The following is a 23,832-nucleotide window of genomic DNA, read 5'->3' on the forward strand; positions in this document are numbered from 1 at the left end:
TGTACAGGGAAAAAACCATACAGTTTGTGTACTGAATACGTGTTTGTGTGTTTGAAGGAGCCTATTTGCACAGATCTCTCTTGTAGAGAACAGCTGTGTTTCCCAAGGTCATATGTTTTATATATATAATACTGAGAAGCGGAGCAGTTTTTCAATGTCGTTTAAAGAATGTTCTGGATAATATTAGGCTTTACAGTGGAAGAAAGGGGAAGCATCACCATGGAAACCAGAATTCTAACAGAAGCTGCAAATTCTGCATTCCCCCCCTGTGGTGTGTCACTTTTAATATGTCATTGTTGGAAATGCAAACTTGGAATAGGCACTAGTATGTATGCCGGGGACTCCAATAGTTGTAATTGGACTCCCAAATCCCATCAGCCCCAGCCAGCATGGCCAATGGGCGGAGATGAAAGGAAGCATATAGGTTGTTTGAATCCCTGCTATATGGTGTGGAATACAATACAGTGCTGTCACTGATAAGTAGTGTGTAACCTAGGAAGAGCTTGGTTCATGACTCACTGAATAAATCAGCCTAATCTAACCTGGTGCCCTTTAGATGTTATTGACAACTCCCATCATCCCTGACCATTGGTCCTGTTAGCTAGGGATGGTGAGCGATCTAATAATAATAATAATAATAATAATAATAATAATAATGTTATTATTGTTTATACCCCACTCATCTGCCTAAGCTTCCCCAGCCACTTTTACAGCACATTAAAAAATGTAAAACATTAGACATGAAAAACTTCCCTAAACAGGGCTGCCTTCAGATGTCTTCTTAAAGTAAGATAGTTGTTTATTTCCTTGACATCTGATGGGAGGGCGTTCCAAAGGGTGGGCGCCACTACCAAGAAGGCCCTTTGCCTGGTTCCCTGTAACCTCACTTCTGGCAGTGAGGGAACCACCAGAAGGCCCTCGGAGCTGGACTTCAGTGTCCGGGCTGAATGATGGGGGTGGAGATGCTCCTTTAGTCAAAAACACCTGGAGGACATAAGATTGGAAATGATGTTTGAAACTCATTTAGGTGGCTTTAATTATTAACCTGCAGGTTAATAATATTGACCTACTTACCACCACGCTGCTGTAATTAGTGAGATAATGCACCGGAAGCATTTTTTATTATATCTCCTTGCCTCTGTGGGCGGAAGCTTGGATTTACGTTTACGCTGCTAAAAAGGGAATCACAGAATCATAGAATTGTAGAGCTGGAAGGGGTCATGCGGGTCATCTAGCCTAACCCCCAGGGATTCAGGAATCTTTTGCCCAACGTGGGCCCGTGAACCTGAGATTCATAGCTGTCAACGTTTCCCTTTTTTAAAGGGAAATTTCCTTATTCCGAATAGGATTCCTCGCAAGAAAAGGGAAAAGTTGACAGCTATGCTGAGATTAAGAGCCTTGTGCTCTGTCAACTGAGTTATCCAACCACTTTCAGTGGAAATAATTTAGAAGAGGAGCTGTCTGTAGGCTGTGGCGTGTCTCACCCCACAGCTATGAGCCCACCGACTTTTAAAGCAGGTATCAGTCAATACTTTATTGCCGTCCAAAGACCCACAAAACAATTTGAAAACTACATACAGTTAAAACGACCAGGCAGACAGATGAAAGAAACCAAGGCAGTCATTTTGTTTTATCCAGGGCATAATGATATTTGTTTTTTATAACCTCCAAAAGAAACTTTGCCACGGCCAGTGTAATATCATTTGATCTGTCTTGCCAAAGATATTTAATATGAGAGGCTTTGGATTTTCCCATGAAATTTCCCAGTAAAGGTTTGATCAGTTGACCCCTTCCTCTTTAAAGCAGGTACGTTTCCATTGAATTGGCAGGATTCCGATTTCATTGCTGAAAAGAGAGCGGCTGGGGCTCAGGTTATACAGTATTTGTTGTTGTTTAGTCATTTAGTCGTGTCCGACTCTTCGTGACCCCATGGACCAGAGCACACCAGGCATTCCTGTCTTCTACTGCCTCCCGCAGTTTGGTCAAACTCATGCTGGTAGCTTTGAGATCACTGTCCAGCCATCTCGTCCTCTGTCGTCCCCTTCTCCTTGTGCCCTCCATCTTTCCCAACATCAGGGTCTTTTCCAGGGAGTCTTCTCTTCTCATGAGGTGGCCAAAGTATTGGAGCCTCAGCTTCAGGATCTGTGTTATACAGTATACTCATGTGATATATGTGGGCTGAGGGGGGGAAGAGGAAGTTGCACTTTGTGCATACTCAGAGACATTTTTTGCACTTGCTTTTACATTTCTCACCAGGGCTTTATAGCAAACAAAAAAACCACCAACATAGTCGGAAAAAGAGATGTCTTACACAATGTTGGACTACAACTCCCATCATTCCTAGTGAGCAGGACGAGCGGTCAGGGATGATGGGAGGTGTAGTCAAACAACGGCTGGATAAATTTGGATGAGTTAGCGGAAGGCGCAGCAACCTGCCCCACTCTGCCTCCTCCGGTCTCCTAGCAACTCCCCCCCCGTCTCGAGTACTACATTTCCCAGCAAGCATCGCTCCGCCGCGTACGCAGCGACCATAGAGCTAGGAAGGAAAAAAAAAGAAAGCACTTTCGTATCTCTATGGTTTCGCGTCACGGAAAAGCCCAAGAGAAGGAAGCGGGGCGAGCGGCTTCCGGCGGAAGTGAGGCCCTGTGGTTCCGGCCGGCGTGAGTGAGCGAGTTTGGGCTTTTTTTTTCCAAGATGGCGGCTGCGGCGGGCTTGGAGTTCCAGCGCGCCCAGTCCTTGCTGAGCACCGACCGGGAGGCCTCCATTGGCATCCTCCACTCCATAGGTGAGGAGCCGGAGGGAAGGGAGTGCCGTCCGTCCTCCGCCGGCTGCCGGGGGTTCCGGCGGGCGCGGGAGGCCGGCGGCAGGGGCGGCTGGCGGCCGGAGCCGCTGCTGACTCACCGTGAGCGGCTCTGAAGGGGGAGAAGGGAGCCGGGGCGGGGAGGGGAGTTGGGGAGCGGGGATGTTTTCGGGGGGAAGGAGGCTTGGCTTTGTGGGAATGGGGGAGTCCGGGCCGCCTCGGAAACCGGCCGAGGGGTCGGCATCGGAAGGGCCTAGGCAAGCGGCGTGGGGAGGACTCCCCTGACAGGCTCCCCCATCCCCAGCCCCTCTCCCATCCCCAGCCTCTTCTTTGTCGTGGGAGGCGAGAACACCGGGCTCGGGTTATCCTGAGCTGCCAGGTCTCCCTAATCTTTCCTAGCTGCTCGTCAGGTGCATCCCAAATCTCAGCCTAGGGACAAGGCAGCCATCAAACCCTATCCCGCCCCTCCCTCCGAAATCTGATTTCAATCAGAGAGGTAGGAATAAGTTGTTGGGAGGAGAGGCGGGGGGGGCGGGAGAGAGAAGACTGACACAGACTTCTGAAAGTGGTTTGTCTCGGTGGGTGCTGCCAGTGGAGAGAAGGAACAACAAGATGGAAGTTGGAGAGGGTGCCAACTTGATGGCATGAGATTCCTGGCTGAAGTAAAGGTAGGAGAGGGAGTTTTGGGGTGGGGGCAGTTGGCCCAACAATAAGCTTCCTAGTGGTTTTTACATGGATCCCGTTTCCCATGCTTTTAACAGCAACTGGATGTGCAGATGCGAACAAGGGAGTGCTTTGTGATGCCGGTTCTGGGAGATCACAGTTCTCCTCCTCGTAGGAGGAGGTCCGGCTAGGTCCCCCCCCCCCCCGCTCAGTCAGACAATCTCCCTGACAGATGTTATTATTTCTTTAAAAAAAAATTGTTAAAGAAAGTGGTGAGCTTTGAGGAAGACGTGATGAAAGTTTGCTGTGGAATAAGAGGTAGGAGAAGAGGGTAGGTCTGAACAAAGGCTGAGGAGATAACTGGGAGCAATGAATCTGAAGAGGGGTTAGTGGTGAAGAGATTTCATGGGAAAGCAGCATGGGTTGTGTAGTGAGGGTGTTGCCAAATCACCTCAGGAGCGTGCCTAACCTCTTTCTTCTCGTGAGAGGGTTAATGCTGGATATCTGCTATAAAAAATAGCCATTTTGTGTACACACACCCCATATCTGTTTTACTAGGGGAAGGAGGACAATTTATGTGCAAGTCGACTCTTACCCAGTAACTAGATTTGAAGGGTGGGAGTGAGGTACAGGGACACAAAACGTGATGGTTTCTGGGTGGCTTTAAAACGGTATTGCTAAAATTTGTGATGGGTAGGTCATTGTAGCTACTAGCCGTAATGACTACAGTGGTACCTCGGGTTACAAACGCTTCAGGTTACAGACTCCGCTAACCCAGAAATAATACCTCGGGTTAAGAACTTTGCTTCAGGATGAGAACAGAAATCATGCTTCGACGGTGTGGCAGCAGCAGGAGGCCCCATTAGCTAAAGTGGTGCTTCAGGTTAAGAACGGACCTCTGGAACGAATTAAGTACTTAACCCGAGGTACCACTGTATATGCAATTTTTCTAGGTTCAGAGGCAATGTGCCACTGAGTACCAAATGCTGAGATTGACAACAGGAGAGTGCTGTTGCCATCCTGCCTGCTTGTGGGCTTCTCAGAGTCATATCTAGGAGGGATTTTCTTATGATGTTCTACAATTTGGACTTTGTTCAAATAAGTAATATGGCTTGGGATTTCTAAAGGCATAACTAGGAAGGTGGGTTTTGGGATCAGGAAGTAGTAATCCATTTTACCTACTGTCAGAACAACTGAAATTCTCATACAGGTTTGCAGTTTGCATGTGTTGATATCAGCTGAGAGTGGATCATCTTCCTTCAGTGCACTTCACACAAAGAGCAGAGTAGGGAATGAGGGTGAAACAAAGAAGACTAACTGCAATACACCCTTTGAAACAAAGCTTCAGCTATAAAAAGTTTAGGAAATGGAATGCCCTTAGAATGTGGGTGTTGTGCCAGGGAACATGAGGGCCTCTCTGTTTTGGCCTGCCCCTTGCAAACTCTCCTTTCCTCCTTCCCCTATTTTAAAATATATTCTTTTCCTATCTTAGTTCAAGACTTGAGCTACATTTCTGTAGATCATATTAAATGAAAAAAGCCACCAGACACCACTTCTCTTCCTTCCCCAGACAAAATTAGCCTGAGAACAGCACCTGCTTAGAGGAGCTTTACTTGTCTTAAGATTGACAGTAGGAGCAGAACATGTGTACAGCAAAGGAAAACTTGATATTGTCCCATGCAAATGCACAAAGTTATCTAGTCCTGTAGGTTTTGGTGGAATTCACTCTTGGCTAATGGGAACCGTTTGTTCCTTGTGGATTGGGAACAATTAAACAATGAGAGATGCCTCTTTGCCTAGAAATGTAAGTTTTGGCAAGAAGAAAAGTATTGATATGGCTACCTACTAATGGGGGGATTCCTAAGTAGTTCCATTATAATAGTGTGAAGTAATCCTTCTGTATTGTTGAAGCCAATATTCTATGCTTAAAAGGCGGTTTGTAGTTTTGCATTCCTTAGTTTATATTTTACATATTGGCAGCTGTATACCGCAGGAAATGGTACTGTGCTGGTTTCTCTGAATACCACTATTTTTTGTGCATGTTCTTTCATGCAAGTTCACTAAAACTAGTGATATAACCACTCTTCTTGGTGTGAAGAGACTTGTTTACAGTATCTGGTGACACGCTAGAGAGCGATGAAGATGCTTTTTCACAGCTGTAGCTGTGTCCACATCGCTTCTGTGATCACATTATGCCAAATATGCTGGATGACACAAAACCGAGCTGCCTCCTGAATTTCTCTACTCTGTGTCACAAACTCCTAATCGTAATCTGAGAGGCAGGTGCTATGGGATCACAAGAAGCTAGCTGATGATTGAGCCGAATTATGCCTGAACAATCCTTGATTAGGTGCAGAGGCTTGTCTTAACTTCCGAAAACCTTTTCTTTTTTCCAGTGAAGCGTGATGTCCAGGAGAACGATGAAGAGGCCGTACAAGTCAAAGAGCAGAGCATCCTGGAACTGGGGAGTCTCTTGGCCAAGACGGGGCAGGCGGAAGGTAAATTCTGTTTTAAAGCAGCTGAATAACACCTAACCGTTTTAATCTGTTTTTAATACTGGGTTTTAATGCCCAGCCTTAGGGTGAAAGGTGGTGAATAACGAATAAGAAAAGGAATAAAAGAATATAATGTCACCTTAGAAAAGTTACTGCTCTCTGAACAGTTACTGCTCTAATGTCACGTTTGTGGGATCTGGAAAAGTATCTCAACAAGAGAAGAATGCTAATTTTGGATTTGGTCACTGTAGACCAAACTAGACATGTAGTCATAAGACGGGTCAGTGTATGCTTGTTTTTCTTTACTAAAAAGCAGCTGCTGGGGGTGGGGAAAGGACCTATGGGGAAAGCATTTAAACTCCCCCCCCCCCATGGTTGTTATTTAATAAAAGAAACATGCCCACGCAAACGCTTATCATGCACCATAGAGAAGATGGAAAACTGTCTTGAAAAAAATGCTACAAGGGAGCATACAGGTAATCCGCACCCCCAAAAATAATAATACCAAAGAATTGGAGCCAGTTTGTGTGAATGTTCCTCTTCTGTCTGGAATAATTGGCACTAGATTTTAAACTGTGTGGTCATTGCCACTTCAGGAATGAGCCATTATGCTTCTGTTGTGTTCTTGTACAGCTTCAGAACCTGAACTGTGCTTCATAACTTTGTTTTTAATGCAGAACTTGGAGGACTTCTGAAGTATGTGCGCCCTTTCTTAAACTCCATCAGCAAGGCGAAGGCAGCTCGCCTGGTTCGGTCTCTGCTAGATCTTTTCCTAGACATGGAGGCAGCAACAGGACAAGAGGTGAGAATTAAAATTCAAGCAAAACTGTAAACGTGGTGTTTGCAGTCGCTTTCAGGTGTTCTGTTATAGCTGATCCTATTCAGAGGAAGGCACACAGAACTTCATACAAAAGACAATCTCTAGACGGTGACGGTTGTGCTGGAGCAAGTACTGTAAATGTTCTTGTGACATTTGTAAAATGAGGCTAATGAAATAAACAATATTCACCCTATCATGAAAAAGTGGAAATGGGTTTTTTAAAGTATAGAAGATAACAGAAAATATGCTATCTGAACGATAAACTTGGTCATTTGATTGTCCTTTTTACCCATTGTTGTCTTTTTAATTGTATATATTGCTTGTTTTATGTTGCTATGGCCGTTGGCTAATGCGAATAAAGTTTATCTGTCTAAAAAAAGTGGAAAATAGGTTTTTTAAAGTATAGAAGATAACAGAAAATATGCTTAAAATCAATACCAAAGGCATATCTAAGGCAGAGAACTATCAATCGGTCAGGAAAAGCTTGTCAAAACAAACATCTCTTCCAGAAATCTCTTGCCAGAAAAAAGCAATTTGAATGTGGTTTCTTTCTTTTCTTTTTTTTTAAGGTTGACCTGTGTCTTGAATGCATTGAATGGGCCAAATCCGAGAAGAGGACATTCCTGCGCCAAGCTCTGGAGGTAAGGTATGCTGTATATCCATGTGACTTGGTACAGCTAAGTTGTGCACACTGGTCTCTCGTTTATTCCCCGGATTTGGCAACCTGCCATACTACCTGACGGGGCACTGAACCCAGACAACTGTTATCTATTCACGTTCCGCTGCGTTGCTTTGCCGGGTTATTGCTGACGTGTTACCAGGTTTCTCAAATGGTGGTTTTGGGTGTGATAGTTCTGTGCCACCTTTATGCAGACTTGCATCTCTGGGAGTTTTCCTCCCCTGTCTGTGATGCAAACAGTCGACATGTGTTCCCTCTTAACACCCACGGTTGTGCTTGCTATATAGGACTGGTAAAAAAGTAGGTATTTTCCCAGCCTTTCAACGCCGTCTGCATTCATTGATTTATTTATTTTTTTATTTTTTTTTTGGATTTGGGGATGGAAGATGATCTGGATTAGCCACTGCAGAGAAGTTTGTATTTGACTGCAGATACATTTGTAGTTGTGGATTTCTGCTTCTCGGTCTTTCTGCTCTGTGTGGCTTGGAAATAAGCTTCAGTTACATCCTTTGCTCCTTGGCTCATGTTTCTCCCCTGTTGTGCCTCTTCCTATGTTGGGAACAGCTTCCCCATCAAACTTATTACCGCACGACCATGCATTCTCTGTTGTCCGACTTTACTCTGCATTGCCATGCAATTCCTCTCAGCAAAGGCCTTGCCTCTTCCATGGTTCACATATATTGCTTTCCGAGTCAGGAATGACCAGTCTGTGGCACTCCAGCTATTGCCACACTCCAGTTCCCATCACCACTAACCACTGGTCATACGGGCTTGGGCTGATGGGAGTTAAATTCCAACAAGTTCTGGAGGGCGGAAAGTTCCTCATACCTGTCTGAAATAAGTATTTCACATTCATAGAGTTAATTTTCATTGAAATGCATCATTTACCTTTCTCTCTCCTAGGCAAGGCTGGTTTCTTTGTACTTTGACACTAAACGGTATCAAGAAGCATTGCAGTTAGGTAAGTAGATTACCAGCTGGGCACCGCTTTGCCCCTATTTTGATTTCATACTGGCTAGAAGGAATAGAGCTCCTTAATACAGTGGTACCTCGGGTTACATACGCTTCAGGTTACAGACTCCGCTAACTCAGAAATATTACCTCGGGTTAAGAACTTTGCTTCAGGATGAGAACAGAAATCATGCTCCGGCAGCGCAACAGCAGCAGGAGGCCCCATTAACTAAAGTGGTGCTTCACGTTAAGAACAGTTTCAGGTTAAGAACGGACCTCCGGAACGAATTAAGTACTTAACCCGAGGTACCACTGTATAGTTGTACCTCGTTTTGCGGCCAGGATCCGTTTCGGAGCCCCGGCTGCTAGCCGAAAAGGACGCAGGGCAAAGCGCCACGTCTGCACACGCTCGTGGAGCGTTTTGTGTTTCTGCGCACGCTTGAGCTGAAAACCCGGAAGTAACCCATTCCAGTACTTCCAGGTTTGCTGCGGACGTTTACCGGAATGACCCTAGACAAGGCGGACGTTCGTAGAAGTATTACTGTATTCACTTGCGTCTTACTCTAAACCTGCTTCATAGAAGTGTGTTCATCGCTTTAGCATCATGTATTGACCTGGATGCTTGAGGGAATTCAGTCTTTGGGTTCCAATAAGAACTGTCTGGAACCATATATTTTAATATAAAGTTATAAATATAAATACATGTTTAAAGTTAAACATTTCTGTAGCTTAAGAAGCTACAAGGATAAATACAGAAAACAAATAAATACATGGAGCATATAGCACAGCGCGCAAAATCCAAGGGGTCCTCCTGGATCAGGACAAAGGCCAAAATTACTCACCCTAAATGTTATGTGTTCAGTTCACAGTGTCAGCTGTTGGATAAATGGCCATACTTTATTTGGCAACTCCTCAAACTGCCTTCCCTAGGTTTAGGCAAAAACGAGATCAACTTTCACGTCAAGCTTCGATTCACCTGATTCTTGTTAAAAGTAAAAATTATGAAGGTGCTCCGTTTTCATTTGACCTACATTTGGCCTTGCATACTTTCCTGGAGGCAGCGTTCAAAACTCTTAATGCAATCAGTCGCATTTTGCGAGAGGGAATGTCCTTACCGCGATTGGTTTAGGAGGCCTCATCACAATGACTGTGTCTGCCTAACGGGACTTCAAAGAGTTAGGCCCCCTCACCTCGATCCGACCCTTTCATTGTGCTTCACCAGCATCAGCAGCTCCTGCATTAGAGTTAATGTCCAAGCCTAGGACCCTCTCATCCCACAAGGCAGTAGAACAGCTATTCTCCCTCCTTCCCTGCCTTTCTCTCCATTCTCTCTGTGGGCTGGCGCTTAAGGTGCAGGCCTAGAAAAGCCACCGGCCAGACTCCAGAGTAAACTTAAGAGCAATTTCCTGATTCATTTGAATACAATGCAGAGAGAACGGAGGGGCGGAGGAGGAAAGGTGAGCCCCCTGAAGGTGAGAGTTCCCCAGGTAGTACAGAGAAGGGAAAGTTCCTATATATTTGTTTGGTTTCTCTCTCTGTCTCACTGTTGCATGAAGGAGGGGGGCATGAAATGGTCTGCTTCTGGGTTGAATTGGGGGCAGCACTCATTGATTGTGTTTCTCTACCAGATAGTCATTTTCTCTTGATCGCAGCCCAATCCAGCACATTCTGCTTGCTGTGTTTCCCCTTTCCCCTCCTCCGGTTCTCTGCAGAGTTCACAGCTCTGTCTCTTGTGTTTGTGTTCCTGGCTGTGTGTGTGTGTGTTGCCATACAGGTATCTGTAAATATTTATTATTCAAATTACATGGTTTTGGCAACTACAGTGGTACCTCAGGTTACATACACTTTAGGTTACAGACTCCGCTAACCCAGAAATAGTGCTTCAGGTTAAGAACTTTGCTTCAGGATGAGAACAGAAATCGCACAGCGGCAGCAGGAGGCCCCATTAGCTAAAGTGGTGCTTCAGGTTAAGAACAGTTTCAGGTGAAGTACGGACCTCTGGAACAAATTAAGTACTTAACCTGAGGTACCACTGTATTGCAAGAGCTGAGCCCTATTTGCGTTTGTGGTGTCCAGTTCAAAACTGCTATTAAAAATGATATTAACAACATGGCACTCACTGGTGTGAATTGCATATTAGTTCATGCTTTTTGGAAAATAATAATAAAAACTTCTGATGCATTATGGAGGGGGAGAATAGATGCTAACCGTTCTGTTTTTGCACCTGTAACTCAGGTTCCAGGAGCAATTTTGCTCCTAGCTTTTATAACTCAGTTTCTAACACTGCCAGGGGGTAAGACTTTGGTAGCCTGGCTGACTTGTTGCCCTCCAGAAGTTGTTGGACTCCCAACTTCCATCACCCCAGCCAGCATGGCTAGAAATCAGGAATTATGGGAGTTTGAAGACCACAGGTTCCCCATCCATGCTTTCGATTCAGTTTTAAAACCAAATGAGGTTCTGCCTCTTCTCTCAGTGTGATAGTGACCCTGAGTTATTCTGATTAACTGACTGAGATCTGCACTGAACTCTCCACATGCCCAGAGTTGCGTCACTTAACTCTCTTATTAATGGTGGTATGCACATATACTTAATTACAGTGGCTGATTTTCTATGACCTGATTAGGCAGGTAGGGCAGTGTTGTCTCATGTTAGTTGTCAAAGAACACAGGATTCATTTTCATGCTTAATATGTTAGCTTTGTATGTACCTAACTCCTATCTCAGTTTCCTAATAGTGTTGTGTCACTTATTCCTATGAGACACAAAGCCCAGTTTGCTTCATAGTGGAACTGGGGATAGAATCTGCCTTCTCCCATCAAAACCGGACACCATGGGTGGTATTTTACTCACAGTAGACCCACTGAAATGAGTCAGGTCCATTAATTTCATTGGGTCTACTCTTGCATAAAACATACTTGAATACCACCCTGGCTTTCCACAGACCAGTCTCAATTCAGCTCACCTGGTGTTCTAGCAGAAGCTAACAGAGCTTTTGTTCCTCCAGATCAGCTCTTGTATTTTGTCTGGCGAACAGAAAATCTTGCATTGATCAGGAGAACACAGTGCTGAATTCCTTCCCTTGATACCACGAGTTCTGTTGAGTAGCAAAGATAAATTTTAAGTATTTGAGAGTTCAGAGAGGGGTTCTCCAGAAAGGGATTCTCTGAGACATCCGGCTCCACTGTATGACTTTTGTCAGGCTCACAGCTTTTGCGGGAGTTGAAAAAGATGGACGACAAGGCCCTCCTAGTGGAAGTGCAGCTGTTGGAGAGCAAGACCTACCATGCCTTGAGCAACCTGCCAAAAGCAAGAGCAGCATTAACCTCTGCCCGAACCACAGCCAATGCAATCTATTGCCCACCCAAGCTGCAGGCAGCGCTGGACATGCAGTCAGGTAAGTCATGCAGGCAGCAATTCCGTCATACATGCTTACTGTGTTTGAGATTATTATCCTTTGCCTCGTGCAATAAACACTAGCCGGGGTGTGTTGTGCGAAAATGAGATGCGGCCGCTGTGCTCGTTTGATCATGAGTTTGTAGTCTGTCATAGGACAGGCAATAGAAGGAAAGAAGATAAATGCGATTAAAGAGATCCTACATTGGAACAATCCATCCAGGGAGCTTTAGAGAATCTTCCCCCTAGGAGGTTTTTAAAAGGAGCTTGGTTAGGTTCTTAGGCCGTGTGGCTGAGCTAGGTAATCTGCAGGATCGCTTTCAACTCTCACTCTAGAGATTCCGTAGTGAAACCCAAAATACAGGCGTGGTGAAGTCTAGCAAAACAAAAACAGATGAGCTCTTGTCTTAATTGCTGTCTTAACTGTGCGTATCATGCAAGATGAAGGCAGAACTGGCCAGAGCTTGGTAGATTTTGGAAAAGGCCCTCAGTTCTCCTTTTGTCAGAGTTAAGCTGAAGTAATTAAATGCAGAAGCAATCAGAGCTATTAGGACCCTCTTACATATGTAGCTTCTTTTCATGTACATTCTTAGATGGCCTCTTTTCTCCAGTGCCTGTGTTAGTCCTTTAAAAAAAATAAATCATTTTTTCGATACAAACAACAACCGCAAAAGACACATACAACAAAAACCATAATAACCATAACACAATTTGACAATTCAGATTTGAATACACTGATATACCTATGACTACACCTTTTTAAACAATATTTTCCCGCCTCTCTCTCCTCTCCCTACTTCCCTCCACTATCCGCCTTATCACTTAAATATTAGTTCCAGATTTCTTCATATTTATCCATTCTTATTTTGCGTCGACATGCAGTTCATTCGTATGTAGCTAGTCTGTCCATATTGTCAATCCACGTGCTCAATGGAATCTTTTTGCGGCTCTTCCAATTCATCAAAACAAGTTTTTTTTGCTTCTAATATTATTTTATATTAGGTGCCTGTGTTATTCCTTTAATTTTTCATGGCTGTGCCTCTCCCCTCTTACCTTTGGGCAACCGCTAAAACCAGTTCAGTTGCAACCCTTGAAATTATGTATTGGGGAACTGATGCCGATTAGCTTGCATTAGTGCAGAATTTGAGGACTGGCTGAACTGATGCAGCCCTCTTGATAACATTGATTTTCTTTTGTCAGAAAGAGAGGGGCAGGGAAGAAATGACCCTTCGAGACAGTCTCTCCCTATAAGGACCGATAAGTAGGACTTTGCAGCCATCCCTCCTGGCGAAACTGGATGCTCTAACCTGGTCCTTGTGTTTACCTTCCCTTCTAACAGGCATCATTCATGCAGCGGAAGAAAAGGACTGGAAGACGGCATATTCCTATTTTTACGAGGCATTTGAGGGTTACGATTCCATCGACAGCCCCAAAGCTATCACGGCGTTGAAATACATGCTGCTGTGCAAGATCATGCTGAACTTGTATGTGGCTAATTATATCGCAAAAGGAATGCAAATAGCCCCTTGTGTCCCCCCCCCTTTTTTTTCCAGCAGTCATTTGGGTCAAGACACATGCTCTGGTATTAGATGAAGCACCGGGATCCTTAACTGGCATAATTCATGAGTGTCAAAGCTTGCAGAAGGGGGACAAGAATGCAGGGGGCAGTGGAAAGAAAGAAAGAAGGATTAAGGGTCTTAGGAAGGGGTAGAGATAACCGGCATACTAGTCATTGTCTCTTTCTGCTGTAAATCTTGTTCAGGCCTCTTTGGTACATGGAAACGGCACTGCCACAAGAAGGCAGCCTGGATTTCTTAAACCTTCTGTCTTTATGGAGGCCAGGCAGTGCTTCCCTTCATTTGAAAGAAGAAGATCCTTGGGAGGGTGAAAAGGCCACTCGATTCTGAGTTCCCAGTTTTTCTAACTGAATGGATGTAGAAGTGCCTTGCTTATAATGAGCTCTGCTAACAGCCAGGGACATGATGAATCAACATCTCTCATTACATATTCTGTCCTTTTCAGGCCTGAAGATGTGCAGGCCTTGGTGAGCGGGAAGCTTGCACTGCGGTATGCAGGCAGACAGGTACAGAAACGCCGATCTACCTATTTTGTCCTCGAGTCTTTTGATCCCATCTCCCACCGTTAATATTTCAGTGAATTGGGCTGCCTTGCAGATGGGTCTCTGAAGTAGGGAGCGTTTGGAAGACTTGAGGTGCTGCGCAATTGCATCTTGAGGGTCTCTGCTGCCCAAGCTGGGGTTCTTCTGTCTCGGTTGCTTGTTCTTTAGAGCTGCATAGTCTGTTTCTTTCTGTGATATAGCAGCTGTTTTGCTTTGAGTGAGGATGGAATTAGAACAGATACTTAGCATTCTGGTTGATGTATTTTCCTGAATTTCCCCCTGACTCCTGGGAAGTATTTTTCTCAAGTGCGAGTGCCGTTCTCACGACCCAGAAAATGCTAACGGTGGCTCCTCTCTCTCCCTCACAGACAGAAGCTCTAAAATGTGTGGCACAGGCTAGTAAGAATAGATCACTGGATGACTTCAAAAAGGTGAGTAGGCACAATGGGGAATGGGCTAATTATTCTTCAGCTAGGTGGTTGATTAATAGGCTTAAAAACTGAACTTTCACATGGAGGGGCAGTAGATCTCTGCATACTTGGGGGAAATGAGGGGAAGGGCATTTTCACATCTGACTGGCCACTGTTGGACAAAGAGAGGCTGTGGCCTCATCCAGTCATGTTCACTCGGCTGTTCTACTGAGTTCAGTTAGTGGCTACTCTCAGGAAAGTGGATGTAGAGTTGCAACCTTTCCTGCTTTGTTTCTTGGTTCTTAAAAATAGGAAGAGTGGAAATATCCGGAGTAGTGGTGTTTGTGATAGATTGGATCTTAACATGAGTGGAAATTAGGTTTATTATTATTTAACTAAATTTGTATACAGTGGTACCTCGGTTTTCGAACGTAATGCAGAGGGCAGTCTGCAAATTTCATTGAGAAACACTCAGCAGAAGCTGTTTGACTTCCGAGGCATGCTCAAAAACGGAAGCGTTTACTTCTGGGTTTACGGCGTTTGAAAACCGAAACGTTTGGTAACAGAGACGTCCGAAAACCGAGGTACCACTGTACCACCCAATACCCGTAGATCTCAGGGCGGTTCACAACAGAAAATCACAATATAAAAAACAGAAAATACATACTAAAAACAACCCAATCATCCCTCCTTCCACAACACACTTTAAAAGGGTAACAGATGTAAATCAACTGAAGTCCTAGGAACATTTTTGCTTGGTGAAAACACTTCTTTTGTGTTAAGAGTTCCAGAGTGGCAACTGCTCCCCGACGTTTCCAGTAACTGGGCTAAGGATGGGTAAAAACATGGGATGAAGAGCAAGCCGTGTGTTTATTTTATTTCGTTTTAGTCCAAGTTAGATGTGAAGAAACATGCACAGAGGGTGAATGGTATTCCCAGAGGTCAAGGGCTGGAGTTTCAGGCCTCTGCATAGCTTCCACTCTCACCTAAGATTAGTAGACATTTTTTAAAAAAATTGTATATTGCCGAAGCACCTGCAAATATGCACAATTCTTCTTTTCTTGGAACAGGTGCCTTGATTCTATTGAATGCAGCATAAACACAACCCTGTATAATATTAGACACAAATAGTCTCAGAATGATTCCAAGGAGCCTTCACTCCCTTGGCCCTAAGAATGGTTGCAGCCCCGTCCTCTGTGCTCATTGCTGACTTAATCCAATCTTTCACAGGCTCTGAAAGATTATAAAGTGGAACTCAGGGATGACCCCATCATCAATACACATTTGGGCAAACTCTATGATAACTTATTGGAACAAAACCTGATCCGGGTCATTGAGCCTTTCTCCAGAGTTCAGGTAAGAAGCACTGGAAGAGCTTCCTTTCTCATCTTCTCGGCCTCCATGAGGTTGGCGGTCATCTACTTCAATTTCCCAGTTAAATTTTCAAAACAACCATTACCATGCCCAATGCCAAAAGTATTGGCAGAAACAGCAGGCTGTTTTCAAAACCCTGTGTGCAGATCTTTCCTTTGCATTTCTCGAGAGTGTGGTAAAACATTCTCTTGCACTATTGGTTGGGTCTGGAGTAGTATAACTGGAATTGCAGGGCAGAAAAAGAGAGATGGGGGAGCTCTAAGTGGTTTGAGACATCAGGTGAGTCATTGATTGATAGTTCCGGGGGTCCTGGATTTCTGCTTCTGCTTCTAAATTCTGCAGTGACATTTTTTATTAAAGGTAATGGTTGAAAGTGGCAGATCCCTACATTTTAAGAATGGATTACTCTGACTAAGCCTGTTTGTACGACTTGTGTAAGATGGATTGCTGATAAACAGGTTGGGTACCGTATTTTTCGCTCCATAAGACACACTTTTCCCCTCCTAAAAAGTAAGGGGAAATGTGTGTGCGTCTTATGGAGCGAGTGCAGGTGGTAAGCTCTGCTCAGCGCTCCCTTTAAAGAGCCGCATGGAGCATGTGTGTGGCTCTTGGGGGCTTTTCCCTGAGAAGGGAGAAGGGCAGCCCATCAGTCCCTTCTCCCATCTTGCGGAAAAGCCCCCAAGAGCGACACACATGCTCTGTGCAGCTCTTTAAAGGGAGTGCGGCTCTTGGGGGCTTTTTTCCCGAGGAGGGAGAAGGGACTGATGTGCTCCCCCGCCTGCAGCCTCCCGGCTGCATTCGCATCTGAGATACATACAGGCTCTGCTCAGCGCTTCTTTTAAAGAGCTGCGCGGAACTTGTGTGTGGCTCTTGGGGGCTTTTCCGGGAGGTGGGGGAAGGGACTGACGGGCTGCCCTCTGTCCCGTCCCCCACCTCCCGGAAAAGCCAGCAAGAGCCGCTGCCAGGCTCTGCTCAGCGTTCCCTTGTAAAGGCTCCCTTTCGTCCCTCATCCCGCTTTGCTGGGAAGCCAGCAGAACAAGAGGCGTTGCGCAGCTATTGCTCTTGCTCTGCTGACTTCTCAGCGAAGCAGAAGGAGGGACGGAAGGGTTTAAAGCAAGAAAAGCGAGAGCCGCTTACATGCTCTGTGCAGAATATTTTTTTTCTTGCTTTCCCCCTCTAAAACCTAGGTGCGTCTTATGGAGCGAAAAATACGGTAATTTGAGGGCCATAGTGTGGGTTGGAGACCTTGACTGACATTTCTTCATGTTAAGAACTAAATTTTTATTTTTTTTAAAAAAGCACTTACTGTGGATGACTGCTGGTCTTTGTACTGGACATTAGGTTATATCTAGTATTGCATTTTAGAGAAAGTAATGCAGATTTAATCCAGAGGTTACTGGAAATAAATGGATGATGCGAGCGACTTGAACTGTGTGTTAAGTTAAAATGAGTGGAATTGGCTGCTGGCATGAGACTGTCCTAAAAGGTGCCAGAATCTACACAGCTGTTGCATACTGACTGCCTCTTCAGCTAAGTGTAGCAAATGAAAACCATAATACGTGTATTTGTTCCTTTCGAATCGTGTTGGCACTCGTTCTCAATTTCTTTTGCAGATTGAACACATATCTAGCCTTATCAAGCTGTCAAAGGTAAGAGCATGGATGCAACGGACTACGTAAGCTTGCATGTACATGAGCAGCTCTGAATGTTCCTGTTAGTAAGGAGCTGCTAAAAAGAAGGGGCCTACCTACTGCCATAAAGTTCAGGGAAGATAGAGCAGAGCAGGCATTAAACTGCATTTAAAGTTTTGTTAAACTTCCGTAATCGGTTGTTTGTGAATGTGACAAAAACTGACACTTGTAATGATGCTGTGATCTTCACGCATAATTTCATAGGGAGGAAATAATCCCAAGAGTCTTAAATTTAATAAATCAAATTTAATTATTCAGTCAGTGCTGGGAAGGAGACATTTATAAGAAAGTCCTGACATCTGAGGGTGTCATAAGTTCAACCTATTCTATATAATGTGACTTTCCAGTTGCCAGATTATAATAGATTTATGGCATAATAAGCAACATAATAAAATGGTCATTATTTAACACTTGATAAATTGTCAAACTGCCTAGAAGCCAATAATCCTCCCTAATACCAGTATTTTCAGCTAAAGTGAACACAGTATAGAATCTTAAGAGAAAGTAGAATCAAAATTGAATTGATGGAGATATAATTACACAAAGGAAAAACAAACATCTGTTATCGTATATATGAAGAGAATAAAGAAAGAAGTGGGGGAAAAGATTAGAAATGTGACAGGCAAAAAGTGAAAATAAAGATTTATGACAAATACAGCTTTATTACCATGTGTGTGTTATGCAGCTGGTATTTAACCATGATTAACAAAGATATATCCATAAATTAGTGGAATATGGAGAAAATGTGGGAGAAAGTCACAGATTATATTAGTGTTTTATGGACATGCAAAAAGATTTGAGTGTTTTTTGAGGGAGATAGTGTATGCAAGAAATAATTGGATAACCCATACCGAGGAACCCTTGAATAATAATTTTGGCACATCTTGAAGAACATGTGAGGTCAGAACATCATAATTTTAAATTAAACTGTTGCCAAACAGTCATAGTGCAACAGAATGAGAATGGTTTAATAAAAATTGATTACCTTGCCACAATGACAACATTAATTGAAATGGTACATTCAAGGGAAGAAATACAAACAATTTGATAATCTCCCCCCTCCCTTCCCTTTATAAAACACATGGAACAAGAACATAAACTTGAATTGTTTAAAACCTTTTTTATTCCTGTTATGATCAGTAGCTTATATTGAGAGCCTTCAGCCTTTGAAAATATATTTATACATAAACTAACAGTTTTACTGTATGGTTTAGATGCATGTCATAAATGTTGTGCATATTAGAATGAAATATTTAATGTCTTTTGCTTCCGTTCTTCAGTTCAGTACTAAGAGTGTGTGAGAGACATGGGAGTTTTTTTGTGTGGAGAAAAGAGCAGGAACTCTTGCTGTCACTAGAGCATATGTGAGGCACCTCTAGGTGGTTTATTTCAAGATTACTATCCCAGGAACAGGGGACACAGGTGGCGCTGTGGGTTAAAGCCTCAGCGCCTAGGACTTGCTGATCGAAAGGTCGGCGGTTCGAATCCCTGCTGCGGGGTGCGCTCCCGCTGCTCGGTCCCAGCGACTGCCAACCTAGCAGTTCGAAAGCACCTCCGGGTGCAAGTAGATAAATAGGGACCGCTTACCAGCGGGAAGGTAAACAGCGTTTCCGTGTGCAGCTCTGGCTCGCCAGAGCAGCGATGTCACACTGGCCATGTGACCCGGAAGTGTCTCCGGACAGCGCTGGCCCCTGGCCTCTTAAGTGAGATGGGCGCACAACCCCAGAGTCTGTCAAGACTGGCCCGTACGGGCAGGGGTACCTTTACCTTTACCTATCCCAGGAACAGCAAAACTTCAGGCTGGCAAAACCAGCTGGTCCATCGTTGGCTCTAAGAAGCTGATCGTCTCCTGGTTCTCTTTCAGGCCGATGTGGAAAGGAAACTCTCTCAGATGATCCTGGACAAGAAATTCCATGGTAAATCCCCTTCCCTTTGGCGAATGTGAAAGAGTTATGCCCACCACAGTCTTGGGTTGCTTGTCCTGCCTTGCTTCCTCACCTCCAAGAACATGATGTGTACGAACAAGAGCTTAGATGTGTCAGAGGACAAACGAAAGAGGGGTTGTATTTAGGGTTGAGGGACGCAGGTAGCGCTGTGGGTTAAACCACAGAGCCTAGGACTTGCCGGTCAGAAGGTCGGCGGTTCGAATCCCCGCGACGGGGTGAGCTCCTGTTGTTCGGTCCCTGCTCCTGCTAAACTAGCAGTTCGAAAACACGTCAGAGTGCAAGTAGATAAATAGGTACCGCTCTGGCGGGAAGGTAAACGGCATTTCCGTGCGCTGCTCTGGTTCGCCAGAAGCGGCTTAGTCATGCTGGCCACATGACCCGGAAGCTGTACACTGGCCCCCTCGGCCAATAAAGCGAGATGAGCGCCGCAACCCCAGAATCAGTCATGACTAGACCTAATGGTCAGGGGTCCCTTTACCTTGACCTACTTAGGGTTACCAGATGTTCCTGGGGACAATCCCTGGATTTGCAAATCTGTCCTCGGATAAATTCCATCCCTGGAATGTCCCCAGATTCGCAAATCTGTCCCCGGGAAACGTGGCAGCGGTAGCCTCAGCAGCCCAGAGCCAGCCTGGTAGCGCAGTTGGCTCTGGCTGGCTTCAGGAGCTGCTCGCTGCAGCCGCCACTGCAAAAGGGAACCAGGGACGTCCTGCGGTACAGATCTCTTGCCCCCTTCTCCCTTTGTTTTGGCAGATCAGGGGAGACTCAGGAGTTGCAGGCAGGTGGCCGTTGCCCAGGAGGGGCGCAAGGCACACGGTTTCTCTACCTGGCAAGGTGCAACGCCCTTCTTTCACACCCTGTGAAACATAAATGTGCAGAGTTTTTAAAAAACTGGGAAACAGCCGCCCACCCGCGACTCCCAAGCCTCCCCTGATCAGTCAAAACAAAGCGGAAAGGGGGCAGGAGATCAGGGAAAGCTCGGGAGTCACGGGCGGGCAGTGCGCCATTGCCCAGTTTTTAAAAAACTCTGCGCATTTATGTTTCACAGGGTGCGAAAGAAGGGCTTTGCACCTTTATACAATATGCATGTGTGCTTGGGCCCAGGGTCTTTTGCCTCACCATCCCCACTACTGACTCCCTGTTGCTACTCAGCTTCAAAGAAAAAAAAGTGTCCCCAGATTCATTGAAAAAAATCTGGTAACCATAGTTCTATTAGACCTGAGGAGCTTCACACCTTTGGGGGTTCTTCATTATCCATATCTTAACATGTGCTTGTTGAGGCTGGCACCTTTCGTATCTGGCTTACTGTACTTTTCTGTGTATAAGACAATGTTTTTTTCTGCTGTAAAATGTAAAAAATGGGGGGGGGCATCTAACATATGGATAGTACAGAGGAGGGAGCGAGCAGGAGCTTTTATGCAGCAATTTGGTGGCTTTGCCATGGGCTGCTTAGGATCGGCTGCTGCTGTGGCAATTGTGCATGCGATTGCTTGCTGCTGGCGGCGTGAGGGCGGACCGCTTTGATTCTCAGCGTATTTCAGTCGTGTGAGTGATTTTCAGCACCCCCCCCCCAAATAAGCTCAACAGCTCTAGACAGTCCTCCCCCCAAAAAAGCTCAACAACTCTTTGCCATCTCCTCCCATTTTCTTAAATTGGAGACCCCCCAAAAAGGGGTAGTCTTATACACGGGGGCTTGTTATACACGGAAAAATAAGGCGTTTGTGCTGTTTTCTTGGGGAAACGGTCACTTGAGGGGTAGATCAGTTTGCGCCCCATTACTCGAGAGGCCTAACAGGGGCTTTTCTCTTTTGCCAGGGATCCTCGACCAAGGCGAAGGCGTCCTGATTATTTTTGATGAACCGCCTGTAGACAAAACGTACGAAGCTGCTCTGGAGACCATTCAGAATATGAGTAAAGTAGTGGATTCGTTATACAACAAAGCCAAAAAGCTAACATAGGTGAGGGGCTCTTTACAGTGTGAGCTGTGACAGATTTTGCAAAACCCCCCCGAGAGGGTTGTTCAGTTGAATGACGTGGCTCCATCTATCTTTCTTTTTTTTTTTCTTGCAGAGTTGGGAACTGTTGGCTGTTGCTTTGGAGAGTTGGTGCGTGAAACCTTTTGGGGGGGTGGGACAAAAGGCTAGAAGACTGGTGGGGTGTTTTTTGTTCCCCACCCCCCCTTTTGCTCTTACTTCTCACTCGGAAAGTTTTAAGACTTCCTCATCTGATCCATCTTGTCTATACGATTGTGTGTTCCAGTTTCCATGTAACCTTTTACCTGCTGAACTTTGTACTGGGATGGGGAAATAATAATGTTTAAAATAATAAAAAAGGAGAGTTTCTTGGGGGTGGGGGGGAGGGAGCAGCGGCAGTATCCTAAATAAAAGGAGAGAGGCTTATGCTACCTTAAAAAAAACACAAAAAAACTGCTTCCCATTTTCTTGAGGGCGGCAGAAGGGTGGGCCAAGTCTTTTGACACTGGTAGGAACCCAGCCGCCAAAAGCACCTCCATACATCCACAAAATTCCTACACAGAAGGCATTTTCCATGTACACTGTAGCATAACATGACTGTACACATGTGTACATGACCTGGGAAGCTGTGGCTGATTGCAGCTTCTCAGCATGCGCATGCACAGCAAAAAAAGAAAAAGCTATCTGTGAGTTTGTGTGCGGGTTTCCCCCACAAACTCTCTCTTTGTAGTCTTGCATTCCATGTAGGAATTTTGTCATCTGTGAAGTGGCCAGTTAGAAAGCGGGAGTTTAACGTTAATCTTGTGTCCAGAATACAGAGATTTCAGGCAGCCAAAGCGAGACCAATTTGCTAATCCACAACAACAACAACAACTGCTGAAATGTCAGCGAAAAGAATTTTAGGCCTCCAGCCACCTTAAAAACTCCCTCTTGAATTCTGAGGCCTTAACAGGTAGGAGCCCGCTTGAATACGTTTTCCCACGGTCATAAAAAGAGCGAGAGATGGCCCAAGTCACTTTTGAACGGTGGCTCCGAAGGTTTCCTGGTTCTGTACTGCATGCCGTTTGTCCTTTATTATTGTTGTTTTTTTAAAAAGGCTAGAAATGTACTTGCCTTTTAACTTCACAACAAGATATGCTGTTGGAAAGAACTGAACTTCTGTACGATATTAACCTTTTTTTAAAAAAAAAAAACCAACAACTGCAGATTGGTCTTATTTTCAGCTGGCCGTCTTTAGGCCACCCAGAGGCTTTTAAAACTGTTTCCCACCCCTTGAACATCCAAAATGAGACGGATGAGCCGTTCTAGGCAGAGGGCAGGGCTGCACATGCCATCGAAAGCGGCATATTACCGTAGCAGCTTTCCTGCATCCATATATTGAGATCTAGGAGGATTTGCCGCAAGACTCAAGTGTGGTTACTTTGGGTTTCCCCACCACTACACTCAGTGGTGTGGACTGGGGAAGGGGAGATTGCAATGTGGTGAGCACTCTTAAAACTAGATCAGCAACTGTGGTGGTCCCAGGGCCAAAAGCTAGCCTCCTGAAACTTGCCAGCCTGGAAGAGGGTGTGTGTGTAGAGGAAGCAGTGTCTGTGGCAGTCCACCGTGGGGAATCATTAAAAGAAAGAGATCCTGGCTTGCCACTCTTATCATCATCTCAAAGTAATCTTCCAGGAAAGCTAGTTACTGACCCTAGACCAGGATCTTTGCCCCTTCAGCATCACTTAACTGACATTTTTGCGGCAGGTCTAAACAGTGTAGTGCCAACGCCACAATTTTGTTCAAGTCCAGGGGAACATGAGGGTGGTGTTCTTGTGTGGAAGAGGCAGGGGGCTATTAACCCTGGCGTTATGTCATTGAACGATGAAGTATATTTAAGGTGTTAACCGGCATCTGAGTAGTGCAACCTTCTGCATCGCCATTTCCTTTCTCTGCTTTCTCACACTTTTTTTTCCCGCTTCCCATTTTGCAAAACGATACTCCCACAAAATATTTTTTGCTTTCGCATGAAATCTCTCTCAACTGGCTGAACCTTCCTCCCCCTCTCCCCCAGTGTTCTCCCTTTATTTTGTCCTCCCTGCACTCTATAATCTTCCTCTCCGTCTCAGCCAGTCCAGATGTTCTGGGGAAGTGATTTTTTTTGGTCTTGGGGAGGGTTTTGGCACCATGAATTCAAATGTACAAATGGTTCACGCTAACACACACCAGGTATATCTGATGTTCAGATGGCATACAAATAAAAAAAAAACCTTTTTCAAAAAGACTCGTCTCTTGTCTTCAGCCGCAGAGGAGCAACGTAAGCCCAACTTCAACAGCATGATGTGACTTTGTTGGCCATCCCCTGTGGCTGGTCTTCCTTACACAGCAGGAAGTCGTCCTTACAACAGTATTCCTTAGTGACAACCTCCTTGCAGTCAGCCGTCATCTCTGTCAAGCTGCTATTGACTCTCGTCCCATGTTCAGACAATGGCCCATAGGGAACTGTTTAGTGGCTGCCTGGGAACAGCAGAGTGGTCTTC

General features: G+C 45.1%; 1 protein-coding gene and 1 long non-coding RNA gene across 2 annotated transcripts in view; one reads left to right on the plus strand and one right to left on the minus strand.

Annotated features, from left to right (window-relative positions):
* The first annotated feature begins 2,629 nt into the window (after positions 1-2,629).
* PSMD11 (proteasome 26S subunit, non-ATPase 11) lies at positions 2,630-23,574 on the plus strand. Its single transcript, XM_081884261.1, has 14 exons — positions 2,630-2,785; positions 5,860-5,961; positions 6,636-6,760; positions 7,348-7,419; positions 8,361-8,418; positions 11,607-11,801; positions 13,140-13,284; positions 13,823-13,883; positions 14,288-14,350; positions 15,560-15,685; positions 17,317-17,352; positions 19,259-19,310; positions 21,156-21,298; positions 21,411-23,574. The coding sequence occupies exons 1-13, from the start codon at positions 2,695-2,697 to the stop codon at positions 21,296-21,298; spliced, it is 1,269 nt and encodes a 422-aa protein (XP_081740387.1). The 5' UTR covers positions 2,630-2,694; the 3' UTR covers positions 21,411-23,574.
* LOC309354399 overlaps positions 8,425-23,832 on the minus strand; it is a 266,088-nt gene continuing 250,680 nt past the window's right edge. Inside the window, exons 2-3 of the long non-coding RNA XR_014162259.1 lie at positions 8,735-10,237; positions 8,425-8,506 (exon numbers count right to left, since the gene is read on the minus strand). This is a non-coding gene — a long non-coding RNA (uncharacterized lncRNA). The remainder of the gene's footprint in view (positions 8,507-8,734; positions 10,238-23,832) is intronic.

This window comes from Podarcis melisellensis (genome assembly GCF_964234715.1).
Source record: "Podarcis melisellensis genome assembly, chromosome: 13".
NCBI classification, from domain to species: domain Eukaryota; kingdom Metazoa; phylum Chordata; class Lepidosauria; order Squamata; family Lacertidae; genus Podarcis; species Podarcis melisellensis.

Excerpts from the sequence above, each read along its gene's own strand:
- PSMD11 (XM_081884261.1), top strand. The coding sequence starts at position 2,695 with ATGGCGGCTGCGGCGGGCTTGGAGTTCCAGCGCGCCCAGTCCTTGCTG. Across the intron at positions 17,353-19,258 it reads GCCTTATCAAGCTGTCAAAG|GCCGATGTGGAAAGGAAACT; the intron begins GTAAGAGCATGG and ends GTTCTCTTTCAG. Across the intron at positions 19,311-21,155 it reads CCTGGACAAGAAATTCCATG|GGATCCTCGACCAAGGCGAA; the intron begins GTAAATCCCCTT and ends CTCTTTTGCCAG.